The sequence below is a fragment of the Limulus polyphemus genome, unplaced genomic scaffold (genome assembly GCF_000517525.1).
Source record: "Limulus polyphemus unplaced genomic scaffold, Limulus_polyphemus-2.1.2 Scaffold1941, whole genome shotgun sequence".
NCBI classification, from domain to species: domain Eukaryota; kingdom Metazoa; phylum Arthropoda; class Merostomata; order Xiphosura; family Limulidae; genus Limulus; species Limulus polyphemus.
This window is the reverse complement of record NW_013667551.1, coordinates 141,910-163,496: the sequence shown is the minus strand read 5'-3', so window position 1 is coordinate 163,496 and position 21,587 is coordinate 141,910. Positions and strand designations below refer to the sequence as shown.

The 21,587-nt window shown below is 34.0% G+C and overlaps 1 protein-coding gene across 1 annotated transcript in view; it reads right to left on the bottom strand.

The window, feature by feature from the left end:
- Positions 1-21,587, bottom strand: part of LOC106465427 (unconventional myosin-XVIIIa-like) — a 95,254-nt gene that overhangs the window by 19,414 nt on the left and 54,253 nt on the right. The window contains exons 18-23 of the mRNA XM_022393323.1: positions 11,222-11,350; positions 10,163-10,306; positions 9,662-9,751; positions 6,757-6,784; positions 2,475-3,583; positions 1,742-1,856 (exon numbers count right to left, since the gene is read on the bottom strand). Coding sequence (XP_022249031.1) covers positions 1,742-1,856; positions 2,475-3,583; positions 6,757-6,784; positions 9,662-9,751; positions 10,163-10,306; positions 11,222-11,350 — 1,615 coding nt within the window. The remainder of the gene's footprint in view (positions 1-1,741; positions 1,857-2,474; positions 3,584-6,756; positions 6,785-9,661; positions 9,752-10,162; positions 10,307-11,221; positions 11,351-21,587) is intronic.

Here is a 21,587-nt window from a genome sequence, read left to right as displayed (position 1 = left end):
ATACTTATGACATTGGATGTAGGAACAGCAGCTGGATGTTATAAGTTCATACTTCTGACATCAGATGATAAATGGTTTTGTAAGATGTAGAAACAGCAGCAGGATGTCACAGTTCATTACTTCTGTAGTTATACAATGGTTTTGAAAGACAAGGTGAGGAGATGACTCACTTGATTTCTTCCAACTTCAACAAATGGAATTTGAAACCTCATTTTACCATATTATTATTGGCAGGTGCTTTTGAATCATACAATTACTTTCAAGCTCCTTGTAAATAACTACAGAGTTCCTTGAAGTTGTAAACTTACATTCAGCTTCTTTGTAAGTAGTAAGTAACTTTGACCACACAATTGATAAAGTCACTATTTTTAGACTTAAAATTATTACCACAATATCTAAAAGCAATAAAATTGCTACCAGATTCTTTAAAAGCTACAACATCAATACCAGATTTTTTTAACCCTGAACATTACCATTCAGTGTTATTATATGCCAAACTACACCCACACTTATTAAAACCATAACATTAATATGAAACTCCACTGCACGTCATAAAATTGCTACTAATCATTATGAGTTACAAATGACTGACAGTTATTTATAAGCCATATTCCAATACATATTTGTTGTAAGCCACATCAGCTACATTATTACTACTACAATCCTTGTAATAATTAGAGTTAGTATCAGTCATTTTGAGTCATAAAATTACTACCTGATTTATTATAAGCCAAACTTTATTTGAAGAATCATGATAAGCTATATATTCTTATCATCAAATTGTATAATACAAGACAAATAAATGTCTACATAACCTGCTCATTTATTACGAGATATATCATTTCATGATGAAAATTACTCATGTTTAGCCTAAGCTGTTAATATATTATCTTGTGAAAGAAACTAAATTAGAAAACATCATAGTACTAAATATCAAATATTCATTTTAATTAGCCTACTACAGGGTTAAGTACATTACATTAAAACAATTAAAGTCATGTGGCAACCACAGCCAATATAAATTGGTGGAATGGAATGTGTCAGAACATTTTTTAGCCATAGGTTGGTAGTGGGAAGGGAATGTAACAATCCTTTCCAACTAAAAAATATTCATACACTCATATTATAAGGATGTGTTCAGTGTAGAATTTCGTAATGTGGCGTACTCCTTATGCTTAATGGTCTTAGAAAACCAACTTGGGACACCATGATCATTCAGAAACAAACTTACAACAAGTCATGCCTCAGCCATGGGATGCAAAATGCCACGTCATGTAATAGCTGGGAATTTACAAACACACATGTCAGTGGCAAAAGCCATCCACTGTACCATAGCAACAGTGGACAACGTAATCAAGTCACGTGTTTCTTCCACGACATATCATTTCAACCTTCCCATACCTCAAGCAGTTGGAGAATGAAACTGGTATTGATGCTATTTTATACAAAGACACCAGATGCAGTGCCTAAAGATTTATGTGCAACTGGACTGTAGAAATGGGCTCTTGGAAACCTTCATCCTCGTGCATTAGTTTAATTATGGAAAATATTTATGGAAGGGGTGCTTTGGATATGAAAGTTTTATGATAGAGCCTTTTGCAGGACTATTGTCAAAACATACAGTCATTAGATAGAGCATGTCCACACACGGTGACACGATAAGGCTCCAAAATCATTTAAATATACCATTCTCAACCTCTGTATAGCATATAAATGATTCCAAAAGAAAAATATTTACTACCTGCTTCATCTTCATCTGACAAGTCTCCATTCAACTCGGTACTTCGATACATCCTTGTCTCCATCATCTCCATTTCCATCCGATCGTTCCGCTGTTGGACTGCTGAACATCGTGTCTGAAATAAATTCATTACCTAAGTTAATGTAAATCCAAACTATTCTAAAGAGAAAAAAAAATTCTAGATTAGCTAGTTCAAAGTTATATAGCATCATCTAAGGATTCAAAACAATAAATGAAGGTAAATTCTTGAATTAAATAGACAAGAAGCTTTAATAGATGGTGGAAAAGAGCATTATCTCATAACAACAGCAAAAAAAGAAAATACAAAAACTATACAGACATAAAAGTGTTATTACCAGATAAAAGTAGACTACGTAACAGAAGAGGATTTGCAAAGTCAAACACAAAGTATGACAGATCAATAATTTAAGCAGCAAATGGGGTATAAAAAAGTCTCCATGGTTGTAACTGCCTTGTTTTTGTGCTACACGACATCTATAAACTCTTGTTGTACATACACTTACGAATTTACACACATTTTTTTTTTATCCACTGTGGGGTGAAAGAACTGTTAGACTGAATCAGTGCATTGAGATACTAAAAATAACATCTCACTGGTGCTAAATTTAGAGTTTCATTTTAACTTCATTGTCAGATAGGAACTGTAGGTATCCATTATGAACACAGTCTAGACCTAATAATTCTTGAAATATAAAATGTTATAACAACTCACCTGCATATCTTGAATTTCTTTCTCTAGCTTCATTCTTTCTGATGTTTCAGTTTCCAACATCTCTGAAGCATGAGTGGCTGCAGAATGCTCTTCATTGAGATCTGCCCAGAGTTCAGATACCTGAGAGAAACGAGAACAGTTAGACGAGTTTGGAAGGAAGTCTAAAGATCCACTCAGCCTCCACCTGCCAAGTTCAATAGGTTTAGGACTCCAGTGTTGGCTACCTATATAGCTAGACCAAAATGGTTGTAAACCAGAAGTTTTTCGTGGTTGAAGAAATGTTCTGGAAGTATCTAGTAATGATACTGTAGAATAACATGAACTAGTATTAGAAGTGGCTACTTTTGATGGATTAGCTGTATAATAACTGTTAGGCAACTGTTGAGATACACTACTGGATTCTCTCATTCCTTTTTGGCCATATATACTGGAAGTGATCACTGTCTCTTTACTAGGCTGTTTGGTGTCATTCTGTTTACCAGACTTAGAAGGTGACTCTTCAACCTTTCTGAACTGTCTTTTCAACTCTCTAAGGTCAATGGTGCGAATTCCTCCCTTCTGACCAGCAGATTTTCTTCGAGCTCCACTGTAAACTTGCAAAGCTACTTGTTTCTTTTTCTTGGCCTGTATATCGTCATAAGTTTCATTTTTACTCAGTTTTACTGCAACTATTTCCTTTTTCTGAAGGTTCACTATCTTATGATCAACTGAATTCCTCTTTTCTTTGGACTGACCAACTCCTGAAGTGGGTTTCTTAGTCTCACATTCCTGTGTTGACTGGGTGATTTGAGACGGCATATCCGTGAAACGTAAAGACGCCGCCTTCTCACCGTTTATGTTTAAACAATTAGACGCATCTGAAACGGTAGATACGGGTCCTGATTCTATGTTATTCTCCTTTACTGATGAACTTTTGTCACAGTCCTTTTCCGTGTTTGAACAATCAATACGTATCAACATCGGTTTGTCATCAGTATCGCTTACTTGTTTTCGGTCTTTCATAAAACAATTCTGATACTTCGTTATTCCTTTGACTACATTAACCTGCTTCTCGGGACGTTTGACAACCACATTTTCTAGTTTGTTCAAAGACTGTGTTACTGGCATGGCTGTTTAGTGGAGTTAACACGGTAAACATTCGAAAGTTACCGTTTAACGCCACAGAATCTTAGATTCGTGGTCATTCTTTGTTTAACAGACGGTAGGTACTATTCTAACTACGCTATTTTTCCAAGTCTGCTACGCGCACGAGACTTCTACAGCACTTTCTGTCTGCAGCCAATAAGGTGGGGCAAGAACCTCCGGGGTTTTGGCAAGTGTTCAAAATCTCGGACACGGGCTTCTAAAACATATTATTAACTGCTTGCTACCCGCAGTTAAACTCACAGTAACAATAAACAGGCCTTCTTCACGGAGCGGTAAAAGCTTTAAAAAGAATGTAGGTCAATTCACATAGGATAGGGGAAAAAAACCAACAAAATACTATCTATTTGTTACCCTTATCTGTGTTTCATTGCTTAGAACTAAAACAGTTCACTAGCTATGTGAAAAACTTTTTATAAACATTATTATAATACATTAAAATTATATGGGTAGTTGAACTTGAAACAATTTAAAACATTTTAATAAAGTTTAATGAATAAATTCGATTAATAACTGAACACAACATAAATGCTTTATTCTTATTAAAAAAAAAGAGTCAACACAATATTAAAAACACCCTCCAGTTAGAACAGTGTGATATCTGTTTCTTGGTTTGTGTTTTTCGTATACAACAAAAAGAGTCGAATCAAACATAAAATTACAGTAATAAAAATATCTCATTAGAACAAGAAAGAGATAAATACACTTTATATTTTAGAAATATCTTAAAATCATATTAATTAGGCATGTTACCTGAACATATTTAAGAGCTAGCGGTACGTTTAGCATCAACACTCACTGAACACTGTAACGTTACACCAGTATGATTAATCTTTCTTTATAATATAAATAAGCATCGACCTCCTTATGGGATACTTGTCAGAAAAGCGTTAAGGTGGAAAATGAAATGCTATTTGTGCAGCCAAGAAAAACATTCCAATAAAGTCAACATAAAACACCCCCCACGTAAGTGTGCAGCTCGATAACAAGTTTCATCCTTGCAATTCGGATTTATACGTTTTACAAGACAATCGTTTCTAAACTTTGACACATTGCTACCACAGCTAAAACAGTTTTCATACATTCTATTGCTACGTGTTCACAATGATCAGACATAAACCTTTCGGTTAATCTCTGAACTATATATATATATTTATAGTTTAAAGACAACAAGGGTGGTCTATCTAGGCCATCCCATCAACTACTCTAAACTTTAAAATAAAACTCTCAAAGCCAGCCCTTATCATTCAAATATTTAACAAGCCTACCCTTAAATTAACTGCTTCAACCACATCTGAAGACAACCCATTCCAAAGGTCAACCACCCTGTTAGAAAAATAAATCTGTCTTAGTTGAAGATGACTCCTACCTTCTCCAAAATTTAAGCTTGTGTTCCCTAGTTTTACCATTCTCACCATTAAATACAAAAACATTATGCATCAACACTATCAATTCCCTTAACAATCGTAAAGACGTCCATCAGATTCCCTCTCACTCATACTTTATGGAAGTCTATAAAGGGAATTATACCCAGGAACAAGACCAGACCAAAGCTGCTTCGCATGGGATGTTTGTCAAGTGTTTATGCTTTGTCAAGCTTTGGCGATGGCTAGCGGCCAAAGCTGTAGTGAAAGTTATAATATCATCAAAGCTGCCGAGCTCGGGTTCATCCAAAGATAGCCTGGAAGTTGGCCTATCACCACAAGAATGTATTCATAACCCTTGACCTCAATTGGTTCTGTTAAGCAGCCAAGCAGATCCCGAAAGCGCGTGAAGGCCAGATTCGCTGCATATAATAATCGAAATCAGTGGAAGAGCATTAAAGCAAACAATAGTTACCAGAAACTTCTGAGGCATGAACGCCAATTATATAAAAAAAGACGATCTTTTTAGACCTAAAATTTGTGTAAAAATCACGTACACTGCAAATGTCTCCCCTAGTGTTTTTTAAAGCTTGGGTTTCGGAGTTTAAAACTATAATATCTAAGTACTGTCTCTCCATATTATATCGTTACGGGATTGTACAGTTCACTATCAATCAGGGGAACAACGGTGATTAATGAATGAACGGTTCGGATCGTAAATAGAAAACATTGCATGTGATAAACCTAAAGAATTTGATAAATAACACGAGTGTTAGAAACTCAAAATAGATGCATGGTAATACAGGTATTTTCTGTCACAAGTTTGTTATTAGTGAACAACAAATATATTGCTATATATTACTAACTGATAATTTATTTAGGTTATAGCTAGGCACGTGTTGGTGATGTGTAGAACAATGTTTCGTTTATGATCTGAACCATGAATTCACTAATAACCGTTCTAGTCAATAGCCCCGATCATAGTGGACTGTATGGTTGGTGTAAATATGATAGAATTCACAATATATCACTGACTGATCTTCATTACGTACATTATTACAAGCTAGATACCTGTACGTTTTATGCACAACATTAAAATACGGTCATAATGCATGTTGAGTACTAGAGCCTATTCCACTACAGTTTTTATTATTATTTAGCGAAAACAGTAAGTCACGCCTACATCAAACACATCTGAATGGCAGATAACAACAAACAATGGATCAGACGCTCGTATATCACGTGTTCACCTACGATCACTTAGGTTACGTCACAAGGTGATGTGTGTAAGTATGCTTAGAAAAGCACTGTCTATTATATATAACTTTTATGTTTACAGGCATCAAATATGGTCAATACAAGGCACTACAAGAAGAAATTATATTGTTGGAGATTTCTCTATTTTTAACTTGTGGCCAGCAGTAAGTGGTAACACTGAAAGACGAAGTGCTTTCTGGGATACGAATAAAAGATATGATTTCCCGAAAAAAGGCTTTTGATGTCGAGCCAATTATTGCTGCCGGGAATTCCCCTAACAAGCCGAAGCTACCTCCCAGGTCTAGGTCAACGACCCGTCAACACGCGTCTTGAACTTGAAGTTTGTAAAAAACTGTCATCTCTAAGAAACTGCCAACAAACACAGATAAAGTTGGTCGATTGAGTATACCGTTTTCACCCGCGGCTAAAACCGACTGATAAATACAAAATCTTGACGACGACGGACTACGATATTTTTAGTTTTTTCTTCATGTTTTGAATATAACGTAAACATTTACAGTCAAACACAGAGATCGGAATATCAAGCTACAAAACACAATGCATATACTCAGTAGTATCGTTAAACTGTGTGTATTATTTGTACACTGGTTTTTACTGAAACTTGTAAAAATTGAAATTCATACAGTCCTGTCGAAACATCTAGAAACCATAACAGAACACCCGTCTTGTAAAAAATATCTATACATAAATATATGTTACAAAGATGATAAAAATTAGTCTCTTATGGAGGATTTTTAATAAAGTTTTTCTTTTCTTTAAACTTCACCATCACAATCTCGAATTCCCTAACATTTGTAATTAGTTTTCATGTCCCCAGTCAGAAGGCATGGTAATTATTCAACATATACCTCTACCAGAGTATTCAGATAAACCCCTGCACGTACGTTTCAAACACATCTAATACAATCGACAGATACTCTTTATATAAACCAAAGTACACATGTATTCAAACTACAGGTAAAAATAACGTATAAATTAGTTTCACACAATGCTTACAATCCTTCCATGATTACTTATTTTCTGACGAAAAAAATGTTTAATTGCTACACAATGTGTTACAACTAGCAGTAATCAGACTGAATAATAGACTTCAGTGTTTAATTACTACATAATGTGTTACAACAAGCAGTAATCGGACTAAATAATAGACTTCGGTGTTTAATTACTACATAATGTGTTACAACAAGCAGTAATCGGACTAAATAATAGACTTTGGTGTTTAATTACTACATAATGTGTTACAACTAGCAGTAATCAGACTAAATAATAGACTTCAGTGTTTAATTATTACACAATGTGTTACAACAAGCAGTAATCAGACTAAATATTAGACTTTGGTGTTTAATTACTACATAATGTGTTACAACAAGCAGTAATCAGACTGAATAATAGTCTTCAGTTCATATAAATATAATTTCTAGATGATATACTGTGTTATTCACAATGATAATGAACATTATCTATTAATTGAAACTGTAAACAATTTATTTAAAAAAACAAGCAAGAAAAGTCTAACCTTATAAAGTTGTTAACAGTAAGACAATTAACATTTACCAGGATGTTAAAAGATAGATATCAGCCCCACATAAGTAAGACAAGGCAAATTGAGCAAGTTCTTAACAGATAGATATCAGTCCCACATAAGTAAGACAAGACAAATTTATCAAGTTGTTAACAGATGGATATCAGTATCACATAAAAGACAAGAAAAAGTTACCAAGTTGTTAACAGATGGATATCAGTCCCACATAAGTAATACAAGACAAACTTATCAAGTTGTTAACAGATGGATATTAGTCCCACATAAGTAATACAAGACAAACTTAGCAAGTTGTTAATAGACAGATATTAGTCCCACTTAAGTAAGACAAAAGAAATTTGCCAAGTTGTTAATAGACAGATATTAGTCCCACTTAAGTAAGACAAAAGAAATTTGCCAAGTTGTTAACAGATGGATATCAGTATCACATAAAAGACAAGTAAAAGTTATCAAGTTGTTAACAGATTAACTTGGCAAATTTCTTTTGTCTTACTTAAGTGGGACTAATATCTGTCTATTAACAACTTGCTAAATTTGTCTTGTCTTACTTATGTGGGACTGATATCCTTAACAGATGGATATCAGTATCACATAAAAGACAAGGCAAATTTACCAAGTTGTTAACAGAGGGGTATCAGTCCCACATAAGTAAGACAAGGCAAATTTATCAAGTTGTTAACAGATGGATATCAGTATCACATAAGTAAGACAAGGCAAATTTACCAAGTTGCTAACAGATGGATATCAGTCCCACATAAGTAAGACAAGGCAAATTTACCAAGTTGTTAACAGATGGATATCAGTCCCACATAAGTAAGACAAGGCAAATTTATCAAGTTGTTAACAGATGGATATCAGTCCCACATCAGTAAGACAAGGCAAATTTACCAAGTTGCTAACAGATGGATATCAGTCCCACATAAGTAAGACAAGGCAAATTTACCAAGTTGTTAACAGATGGGTATCAGTCCCACATCAGTAAGACAAGACAAATTTATCAAGTTGTTAACAGATGGATATCAGTCCCACATCAGTAAGACAAGACAAATTTATCAAGTTGTTAACAGATGGATATCAGTCCCACATTAGAGACAAGATAAATTTACCAAGTTGTTAATGGATGGATATCAGTCCCACACACGCAAAATAAGACAAATATACACTGTAAATGACAGATAGATATCAGTCCCACATATGTAAGACAAGGCAAATTTACCAAGTTGTTAACAGAGGGGTATCAGTCCCAGTTTTTTTCCTCATGAAGGAAGGTCAATGCTGTAAAATTATTCAAGTAATCTGGTTTCTTATATTTTGTTTCAGTCCAAGAAAAAAATTAAAAATGCAAGTTAGCCATGTTATCATTAGAAGAGCACCATTCCAAAAAAAGAAACCATTTCTCTTAAATGTTAACCTACCTTAAGGTTTTTACAACATAAAATGCCGAACATTTGTCATAAAGTAATATTTGACTAGAGATGCATTTTAAAACACCCTTACTTTATCCATTACAAATCAGAAGTAAAAGGACTTTAGCTTCTAACAGTGCTACAAAACTCATGAGTATGCATTGATAACTAAATGGTCAGTTTTTAAATACCCATAAAAACATTTTGACTTGATTACAAGTTATTTACCATAGTTCACAAGCCAAGGTTATGTAAAGAAAGTTTAGTATGTCTAAACTGTGATTCTAGTCTCTAGCCATGCTCTTGAAATATATTACACTGTAAGCTCAATATAAAGTTAAAATCACAACAACTAGCATTATTAAGTAATTACATTCAAAACAAAACCACTACTGACAAAACTTTATATTACATACTTTGAAATGAAGGAATATTAATAAACAGTCATATGCTTACCTTCGCTTCTAATTTCTCATTTGTTTGTTTTAGTTCATTCCTTTCCTTTTCAAGTCTCAAGGTTTTAGCTTTCAAAGTTTCCAGTTCTTCCTGTATAAAGAAGTTACTTCAGTTTATATTGCATTTCTTTAGTAAATCCAGTGTATTAAAACAGCAGAAAAACTCCTTAGCTGAAAAAAGCTGAAACTATATTCCTGTCAAAAGCTAGAACTAAGTACTTCTGTATTTCTGTTCAGACAAGGATTTTAGTAGTAGAAGGTACAAAAATATAGGATTGATACTTTCTGAGCTTTTTTGGTAAACATGTTAAGTTTAAGAGAAATCAGAGTCTTATTTCCTGAATACTTTCTTTCAGTTAATGATAGTTTAGAAAACTTCTCAGTTCTAAACAGAATACCATGAAAGCTCTTATAACAATGTTAACTGACTGAAAGTATTGACTATATAGATATGTATTTATCACAATATGTGAAACAATTCTTCTCACCATATGATACTCACAGTTTTTAAACGAAGCTCCTCTTCAGTACGGTGTACATTCAGAAGAGGTGTAAGCTTAATGAAAAGTCGCCACCATGGCCAAGATTTCACCTCCAGAAATTTGCGAACATTCCGCTGAATGCACCTAATGGCCATATCTTGAACCTGAAAAAAGTTTTCAAACATTTCTATCATTTCACTTGATAACATAAGTTCATATCTAAACCTCAAGGAAGATATTTATAAAACTGGTAGCATGTCATCCTAAAACATTTCGCATGGAAACTGAGACTGAGTAAGTATTATTATTCCTGTCACACATATGCTTTTAATCACTAGGTTATCATATCTGGAAATACCATCTTCACTTTGTCAAGGCAAACACTGACACAAATCTTTAGCTAACACAAAAGACCTTTGAAGTCTAGAATTCAGTTATTTCCAAGCATTCTTTTAGTTTTTAAACATTTCAGACATGAAATACACACATTTAGTGTTAGTTACATCATCATCATCATCAGTTTTTAGTATAAAGGATCCCATAACACAATGACATAAACTTGAGTGCTAATAATTCACCATTTGAAACTTTGAGGTCTGACAGTACAATACTTTTAATAATGAAGACAGAAGACTTTTGAAATGTTGTCCTCTACTTGATCTGCATAAGTAGACTGTATAGTCCCCAATATATTTGTACGAGTTTTTCTAACAGGCAGTAGCCACCTTCATAGCTAACTAAACTTCTGATAAGTTCTACACATACCTTTTGATCATTTTTAGATCTGATAGCACAAAATCCATCCCATGAGATATTTGGGATATCCAACTCAGCTTGTCTAAAATTTTTAATAGATTCTAAACATACATTTTGATCATTTTTAGAACTGATGATGAAAAATGAATGCTGTTAAAAATGTGCATTAATAAAAAAAACCCTTCTGTAATTTTTTCATTGTATGGATCCACAATAAAAAAAGTACAAAACTCTAAAGGAATTGTTATACTACGAAGCAACACAGTTCTACCAAATTACTTTGTAGCAAATAGATTTATTTTTCTAAGTATATGTCAACTTACCTTGTACTTATTTAACTTGCTTCTTGCCAAATAACCTCTACAGTGAGTCTGAAATCTCACAATCATGTCGTGAAGCTTCTCATCACGTTGGTTTTCCAGTCGAGCTAAAGTTCCAGCTCGCAGAAAGATCTAAATATCAACACAAAACAGGCTTTTAGTTAAACCAAGTGATCTACCAACAAAACAACTAAACATCAGTATCAATGTATGATGTAATAACCTTTCAAGCAGGGGTTTTGGTTGTCATGACTCAATGACAAAAAATATTTAAATACTAATAAAAAATTCATGGTTTTAAACAACCTACTTGTCAAACCAAATAATCTACCTACAAAAATTATTTAAGATCAATAGTAAAAATGTTAGTTAAATATTCTTTTATGAAATGTTAGTTTTCAGTTGTCGCTCCAGTAAAAACACCTAAAAATAAATTACAAAAAACTTTAAACTCCTTGTAATATGACTTTTAGCACAAATTCCTGCCAACATGAAGGTATAAACATTAATATAAAAAATGTATAATTTCAGCACCTTTCATTTTGGTAGAATCTCATAGTTAAACTAAAATATATACCAGCTGAAAAAGCAAATCACAAAAAAATCATAAGGCTGGAGTAACCTATTGCACTATTAGCTCTTGGTACAGCTGAAGTTCCTATTGAAAAAGATAATGAAACAAGTTTCTTAAATGAAATGAGCTATGAAAATGGTGTGTACCTTCATCTCAGTAAATACACATTCTTTAGAAATTACAATCATAAGTAAAGAAATGGTAGCTTTTACTCCTCCCATTACCAAAATGAATGACCACAACACAAAAATGTGTTTTTGAAAAGCATGTGATGACTTAAGGAGAAACCTGGACTTTTGGTAACAAACTGTTATACCTTTATCTGAAAATTGTTTAGGAATGGTATACCTGTGCCAGATATGCAAAATAGCTAAATGACAAGAACTGTCATACAAAGTTCACATTTTTCAGGTTACTGTATGAATGTTACAATAATTTCTTAATCTACAATTGCCACAAACTATGCTAAAAATGTAGATAAATATAGCATTTGGCTTATACAAACAATCTCAATACCTTGCACTCATGCACCCTGGGCAAAAAACAACAACAAATGTTCAAAAATTAATTTCATTCCAGCAATCAGTTTCTTTATCTGTACCCATCAACTCTTGAGAGAGAATGAATGAATGTTTTAATATTTTTTTCTTTATATGGTCACTCCCAGTATCCATAAAATCCTAAAGATGAATGAACCACTGTATTCATATACTACCTGGTATTCAACCATCCATAATGAAGAATGAATCATTATATGACACTCTTCAATTCCTAAAGAAGAACAAACTACCGTTTCACCAAAAGGCTAATGTCCATATAGTTAACCTCATTATATGGAACTCTTCAATTCCTAACAAAGAACAAACTACTGTTTCACCAAAAGGCTAATGTCCATATAGTTAACCTCATTATATGGAACTCTTCAATTCCTAACAAAGAACAAACTACTGTTTCACCAAAAGGCTAATGTTCATATAATTAGCCTCATTATATGGAACTCTTCAATTCCTAACAAAGAACAAACTACCATTTCACCAAAAGGATAATGTTCATATAGTTAACCTCATTATATGACACTCTTCAATTCCTAAAGAAGAACAAACTACCGTTTCACCAAAAGGTTAATGTTCATATAGTCTGTCTGACTCTCTGGCATCCATCCATCCAATCCTAGCAATGAATGAACTACTGTTTCTCCTAATTATTTACATTTATATAGTCAGTATCCCTATCTGTACATCCCCAAGAAAGAACAAAACTCTTTCTCCAAAGTGTTATGTTCATATAGTCTGTTCTACTATCTGGCACTCTTGAAAATTTCAAAGTTCATATAGTCAATTTCACTATTAGGTACTCATTTTCCTTAGCAAAGAAGACATCATTGTTAGAAACTCTGTACAAGTTCAACAAATAGGGGGTATGTACAAATTAGTTTAAAATCTGATTCAGCCTACCAACTTTCAGAAAAATGTCCCTGATTATCAAGAAAGCATAATTTTTAATAAGATGCAAATGATAATGAAAAGGCTACAATCTTGTGAAAATTAATGGGACATTTTATGATGCACAACATTCAAAGTAATTGTATCTGAAATTAACATTTTTTCTGGGAGTACTGTGGTCATGTGAATGATATATATATATAAAATCATGGGTTCATGTTATGTGAAACATTGGCATAACATAGGCATTCACTCGAAAGTTATCATTCAAACATGATGTCAGCTGTTTAACTACAAATGTGTGTGTGTTGTGAAACATTTAAACTTTATTTGTATATTTCATTACATAACCTGTATTCTTTAGCAAAATCTGTTTCTTCATGCACAGTTACAAATTGTTTAAAGTGAAATTATCTGACAATTTGATATTAGATCTCAAAAATGTTTATTTTTTACAAGTACCCCAATAAACTTACTAAGTATGTGAATGCTAAAATGAAAGCAGCACTTAAAAAAAAAAGATTAATATATATGTATATCTAAATATTGGATAACAGTTATCATAACAAATTACCATTTATATCATACAGGTATGCTACAAAGTCACAAGTAAATAAATATTTAACACAAAACATGACCTAGAGCTGTCCAATTTTTACTCTATTTAAAAAAAATTGAAATACCACAAGGTTTTGTTTTCAACGACATATTCTTCCTTTTGTCTTCCAACTAAACAAATCGTTTAACCAATGTCTTAGTGTAAGGTTTATACCTATTACTAATATGATCACAGTACATATAGAGAGAAAGAATTAACTGTATGACCAGTACATGTTTGTTAGTATTCCCTAGTAATTTGAACCCTAAATACGCGAATATCGTATAACATGGAATAGCTTTGCATACGAGGAAAGCGTGTGATATAAAAGCCTCACCTCGGTACGGTACTTTCTTTCTGAGAGACGAAACCCTACAGAAGTATATACAATAGGCCTGCGACTGGCTTGATCCATTGTTATAAATAAATAGTTGACCATGACCCAGGTCAAGACTATTGTTCTTCTTCAATCGTAATACACACCACAAATAATAACGCGCGGTTCTGTCCGCCGATGTTGAGTGCAATCAAGCCTCGCATATTAAAATGTTTCAGTGAGAAGAATGTTAAATTATAAACAACTGAATATCCAAATTTCACAACACTGCTCCACCTTGCAGATTATTAACTGTATCGGAGATGATGACCCAGCAAATAATAACAAAAGATATAACGAAACAGACGGCTAAAAGTCTGAATGACAACGTGTATTGTAAAATGAATAACAAAACTGTGTTTACGACGTCAGTACATGTCAGGGAATATTCTATAAAATAAAGTACGACAAGGTTATGCAACTTTCATGAGGTTTTGGAAGTTTCGAATTAAATTTGCTTGTTTCAAAGCAATAGTAATCCATAACTGTAACTATGTTTACTGGGTCACAAATATGTAGGAGGAGAAAAAAAAAAAAAAAGGACCGATACACCGAATGTCTTCTCATTAACAACGCTATCACAAATACACTGAACTACGTAAAATCTTATTTATATTATACAAGTCAAGCGTGAGCAGTCATATATAATGAGCCGGGAACGATACCTGTAGGTTGTATTCAAACTGGTTTTGCAGGAAACGTGATTATGCCTCAGGAAAAGGCTAGGCTCCCTCAATAATAATAATAACCACGTGCTAGTGTACCGGCGAGCAAGATTAGCATATTCAGTAGTAAATAACTAAACCTTCAGCTAAGTAAGAAAGCTATGGTAAACAAGCCTATACTGGTCAATATAGTAAACACGTTCTCGTAATTACGCAAATGTTAGTTTGTAAATTACGTCTGCCAGGAGTACAGAAAGAGACTGTAAAACAACAGACACATATATCAAATCCGTAACAATAATACACATAAAAAACTAACACAATACCAGGAATAGTTGTGAAAACATCTCATCCTTAAGCGTTCAAAAATCAAGTTTTAACGAATCAGCTTTTTGCACACACTGTCTTGTGCATGTCATGTTGCTAATGAGTAATATTACGTTATGCCAAATTCTAATCAATGTTTATTGATCTGTTCTGTAAATACGTGGTGAATATATTTTGCAACTTGAGGTTACTATTTGGCCCCCTTGGTTATGTGTGCTGGTAATATTTAACTGAAGTACCTTCCCTAGAATATTTACCATGTAATAGTGTCATATACACTATCCTACCAAAAGTCATGGGACTGTTATGAATAAAACATGTCAAGATATTAATGACATGTTGGCCTTAATGACTGCTTCAATGCGTCGTGGAAGAATGTCTACTAATTTTTGATAGAAAGCTGGTGGTATTGTGCTCCACTCCTCCTTTAAAGCATTAGTAAGCTCCACTACTGAAAAGAGCCGTCTTGGCCTGGACATAATTGTGCGTTGCAGTTCATCCCAAGGTCAAGGCTCTGTGCTGGCTACATCAATGTTCCGATGTTTTCTCTTCAAACCACGCGTCCACTATCATTGCTTTGTAACATGGAGCGTTATCATGTATGAAGGTGTAGGGGACGGTACTATAAAATTGCCACAATGAAGGACACACAGAATTGTTCAGAACATCAATGTAGGACTCGGCATTCATACACAAGAAGCACCCCCAGACCATGATACCTCCACCTCCAAACTTCACTGTTGGGACAACATACTCAGGTAGTAAGCGTTCTCCAGGCATCCTCCATGCCCAAACACGTCCATCAGACTAGAAGAGCGTGTAGCGTGACTCGTCGCTCCACAGGACCGATTTCCATTGATCCACGGTCCAGTTTCGGTGTGCCTTGCCCAATGCCAGTCGACGGTGTGCGTTTGTTTTTGTTATCAACGGCTTGTGGGCTGCAGCTCTTCCGTGAAAATTCATGGCATGCAGCTCTCGACACGTCATGGAAACACTTATAAGATTGCCTGTGGCTGCTCGCATCTTCAAATACAGATTCTCTAGGGTCTGATGGCGAGATGAGGTAACCAGCCTTCTCAATACGCGTCGACTTGCCTGTCAGTTAGTATTTTACGACTACCTGGTCGTTTCTTGGGCTCATTGTCACCTGTGGACTTCCATTTCTTCAGCACGTTGTCAAATGTCGACACGGGAGTGTTTAATTGTTTCGCAATAGCACGTTCAAACATTTTCTCCAAATGAAATCCAACTATCCTTTCCCTGTGTAACTCTGTTAGCTCTTAACGAGTACTTATCGTTCGACGTACAAGTTCGAAATGACTTCTGAGTGAACCACTGATCACCCTTTTAGACCGAAGTATTTGCATATTTCGTCATCCATCCATTTTTCTGCAATCAGAGGTGAGTCCAATGACTTTTGGTAAGATAGTGTATCGTGAATAAAAGTAACTCACGTAACCGACAGAATATATCAAGTTTGTATAATTTTTGTTCAATTTCGTTCAAAGCTACGCTAGTCGTTCCAATTTCATAGTGACGGACTAGAGGGAAAGCAGTTAGTCAACACTACCCATCGTCAACTCTTGGGCTACTTTTTTCCAACAGAATGCCAGTCACATTATAACGCCGCTACGACTGAAAAGGCGAGCATATTCGGCAATAGGGTTCGATCCCGCGACCCTCAAATTGCTGGTCGAGCACCCTAACATCAGGCTATTAAGTTTGTAAGTTAATGATTGGTTATTAAGTCATTGAGAAATTACAATTTAAATAATAGTTGTGAAAGTATATGAAAACTGTATCCAGATCTTATTTAATAAAACAACTCTTCTAGCATTATCAGTATACCAGTCTAGCGTTTAGTAAGTTTAAGACTAGCTAGACTCCTACCAACTTATGTGGCATAGTGGAAGTAGGCTTAGTTGGGATAATATTTATTTATTTAACTTGATTTTAATTGTTGATCAGAAGGAGTGGTATTTCAAAGTTTGTGTGTGTGTGTGTTGTAATAGCCATTCCACATCAGGAAATCTGTTGTGTCAACCGAGGGGAATCGAACCCCTGATTTTAGCGTTGTAAATCCGAAGACTTACTGTTGTCCAAACGGGGGACATTTCAAAGTGTAATTGAAATGATATGGCATACTATTCTACCCAAAAACCGTACTTGCGTTGTAGCTTACACAGCTAATAGTTTCACCCTTCTATAACTTGTTTTCGATATATTTGTAGTATATTTTTCTATTCAGCACGTAGTTATTTTTTTTTTAACCGGATGTCAAAGGTTCAATATCATGTGCGAATTCTTTTTTTGGGTAAAGATTAAAAGGGTGCGGGTTGACCCTGTGGTAGAGTTTTGGACTTAGAAGCTAGGAAGCAGGATTTGAACCCGTATAATATCGCAAAGCAACCCCCCGCAATATAGACTGTGGATGCGATATAAGTGTGAAAGTCAATCCTCTGGACATGAAAGGCGGGTAGTAGGGTGCTGTTTACTGGTTGCCTTCTCCCCTGTTCAAAATTAGTATCTTTGTCACAAATATTACAACAACTAGAAGTTTGTATTACTCCGGCCTTATGTCTGTGTCCACTCCGTAGGGGAGAAGTGGATAGCCCATGCCAAAGGGTCAAACAGACTTGTATAAACTGGTGTGAGTTGGGGTTTTCTCCGATGTGTATGAAAGTTGGAATAGTTAGTGACATACGTAGCTTAGCATTATGGGATATCGCACTTAGACCCTTTGTCCTATATGTAAGTGTGGTATATCATAACTATTGTTGTCCTTCTTTTGTATGGACAGTTTAGAAAAACATCCATTTCCAGCCTCACCAGCAGTCAAGTCACAACCGAATCTAAAAGGCCGGCTAACTGGTAAACTACATCACACACCATTCTAAATACTTTTTTTTTTTTCATTATTTGCTAGCTCGTATTTGTTTTTCCTTTGCTGTCCGTGTTCGATTTATTCTCTGCAGAACATATATGTGTTTAACGGATACTTTTCTGTCGGATATCAGTTTACGTGAACACCACACAAGCATCGTCACAGATCGTATTTTCAATTTTAATTTCGGTGAAAAGAAAATATGTAATCATTAAACAGATTATCTGCTGTATAATATCGAATTATAAATTAGGCACAATGTCATATTATTCATTCACACACTTTAAATCAATTTAGGTTATTATATGGCGAGTTAAAATGACTCAAAATCCTCATAAAAATTAATATGAGAATATTATTAGAAGTCTTATTTCGATGTTTTTAATGTGAAACAAACATAATATGTATAGAACAATGTAGGATAAATATACTTATTATAAAACAACATTAGTAACGTACAAGTAAAATTCGTTTCTTACTGTCATCAAAGTGGCATATTACAGCAATGAGAGGTGAACATTTTGATATTTGTAACTTACGTTGATCAACTTTAAAGTAGTTACAACTTATAACAGAGAACATACTACGTGAAGAACTAAATGGAGCACAAAAATAAACTAAAATAATAAAAGATAAACTTTTCATTTTTACTTACAAATTATGATAGAATGGTTTGAAGACTTCAAAAATCATTAAAAATCAATCTGTTTTTACAAGGATTATCACCGCATTACCAAATAAATGAACACTGGGGGTTAAAAGGTTGCTACCAGACATGGGAAGTTTTTGAGTCAAATGCTTCTAAACATTAAATTAATACGAGAAAAAATACGTAGGCCTAGTTGTGCGATACAGCCTACTTAAACAGTAAAAAGTAAAAAAAAAAGTTATTTAAATTTTCTATAATACAACATACGCACAGTGTAAAGGAAGAGCACATAAATGTCTTATATACCTCAGAAAGTGTGCTAGCACTATCTATGAAGGAACGCAATGAAAAAATGGCCGATACTATTGCAATAATACATAAACTTAACTGAAGTTTCTACTTCAATATGAGGTTCATATGATGAGCCATTTTTTAAGTTATACCAACATACTACTTTGACCCGTGACCTTTCACCATCGGCCCATAAAACAATTCTGCAGCCAATGATCGTGTATTAATTAATCACGTGAAACAGTGTGGAAGGGCATTTTAAGAGCTAGGTGTTGAAAGCAGATAACATAAAGCACCCCTCCTGCCGCTATTTCTGTCGCTACCTCTTCCTACAAAGTTACCCGACCATAAAACAATGTATACCATGTTTTAAATATATACATAATGATTTCTTGCAGCTTATACAAAACTTTTGGTGAGGTAATATTGAATATTGTAATAATATGTGAAGTTGGATTTTTTTTGTTACTTGTCATAGCATCCACCCCCACATTTTATTTTCATAAACTGGACAAAGGACAGGTACCTCAGCCTGTGGTTAATATTATTAACAGTAAGGAGCCTACCACCGTTTCAATATAGATCCGTCACTTAGCCTACAGTGCTAAGTTAAATACATTGGTCTATAAATTAGTTTCAGAAAGACGAAAATGATCCCAAAACATTCGCCTGATTGAACACAGTCTTCAACTTAAAACGTTCTTTAAACAAATATTGGTTTCTTAGGCTGTCTTAATATTACTTAGGCCTATACCTGAAACGTAATTGTGTAAGTAAGCCTATACTAAGTCTAATTTCCATAATATGAGGCTAACCTATTGTAACACAGCTTAGATGACTTAGTAGCTAAGAATGTCCCACTGAACCCGAGAAATTTATGTCTAACTCTAAGTATAATTAAGCATGTTTATTTTTCTTTTTTTAAAATACAGTTTTATTGGGATTATGTTTTGCTTTGTCAAATCTAAATGTAGCATACCTGCATTCTGAGTTGCGATTAATTCAAATTTCTGATCCTATTCGTGATTTCTTACACAGTAATAAGCGCTGTCGGTTACACTTTGCGTTCAAAAAGAATTATTTGCCGCCCAGTAGTTGGCGCCATCGCTATTTGTAATATTTAAAATTATCACCTCGTAATTATAGTCTTAGTTAGACTACAAATAAATTCTTATTTTCTATCGAGCGTGCAATAAATCTAAAAATTTTATTTTATTATTATTTTACTAAAATCACTATCGGCTTGAAAGTTTATTTTGAAAGCTTTTAAACAACTAATTCTGATATATGTGAATGACGGAATTTGTTTCTTACGGACAAAAAAGACTGGTCACAATATCTGCAATGAGGTCTGGTGCATATGCGAAATAAACTCTATGATAGAGATTAAACATTGTCCAGTTTCATATCTTAATATACATTTTAGAAAGTGAAATTAATTAATTAAAGTACAGGAATTTTAGCGTTCTCTCGGCCCCTTCTGTGTTAGTATTTTCTGTGTCACACCAATGTATAAACGATTTTTAAAAGGTTGTACAACCACCAGTTCTGAGTATTTTAAAGGCATGTTTCAAATTTAGGCACTGCTGATGAATTTACATATTAAAACCTGATAAATACGTAGGATTATAAACACTAGAAAATAACCTACGTCCTCTGGAGAACAACTAAGCCTACATAAAGGCGGTTTCTGTCCAATACTGAAGAAAACAATAAATGTTTTTGAAATGACTTTGATAAATATTGAGAAAATGTTCTAACATTGTTTTTTTTTAACGCTATAACCATAGCAGTTACATTAGTGACTCGACATAGATTGATATTCTTTTTCGTCCATTATACTAAGACTGTAAACTCAAAATAAATTTTTCGTTGCATGACTCTTTCTAAAAATGCCTTAATTTTAAACGAAACCAGATTTAATTATAATTATACGAATACATCCGCATATTTGGAAAATATCCACAGCCATAAAAATAATGCTGCAAACGTCACTCAAAACAATTACACATTAACAAAAAGAAAAAAGAAGCACAGACGTCAGCTGTTGGGTTGTACTATTAATTCTTCAAAGCAATTATTTATTTTATAGATACTTCACTTGCAGGAGGCAGAGTTTTTAGGGAACACTGTATAATAACTTTTGGACACTTTCATTTATGAATAATATCAAAAACAAACTTTTAAATCACAACTGGCTCTTTGAGCTCCCATACATGATAATCTCTGAAGCAGTCACTCATAGATTCTTCTATCACCCGATAAAATTAATTCACTGGGGATAGATTTACAAGTGAATTATAGCATGGACTTACCCAGCAACATGAGGGGAGGTTTTTTCAAAAATATGTTTACCTTTCCTTCAATACAAAGAGCTTATGTGATTTACTTTAGCTTAAATGAAAATTGTAAAACAGAAGTATTCAAAACTTGAGAAAGTAAGAAAATGAGGAATCTAACTTACCTCACCATAAGTCTTTAATATATATATATATAAACAATATAGTGGAATTTTTAGAATATTGGGGTGGTCATTTCACAACCCCCCATTGCTACACCTCTG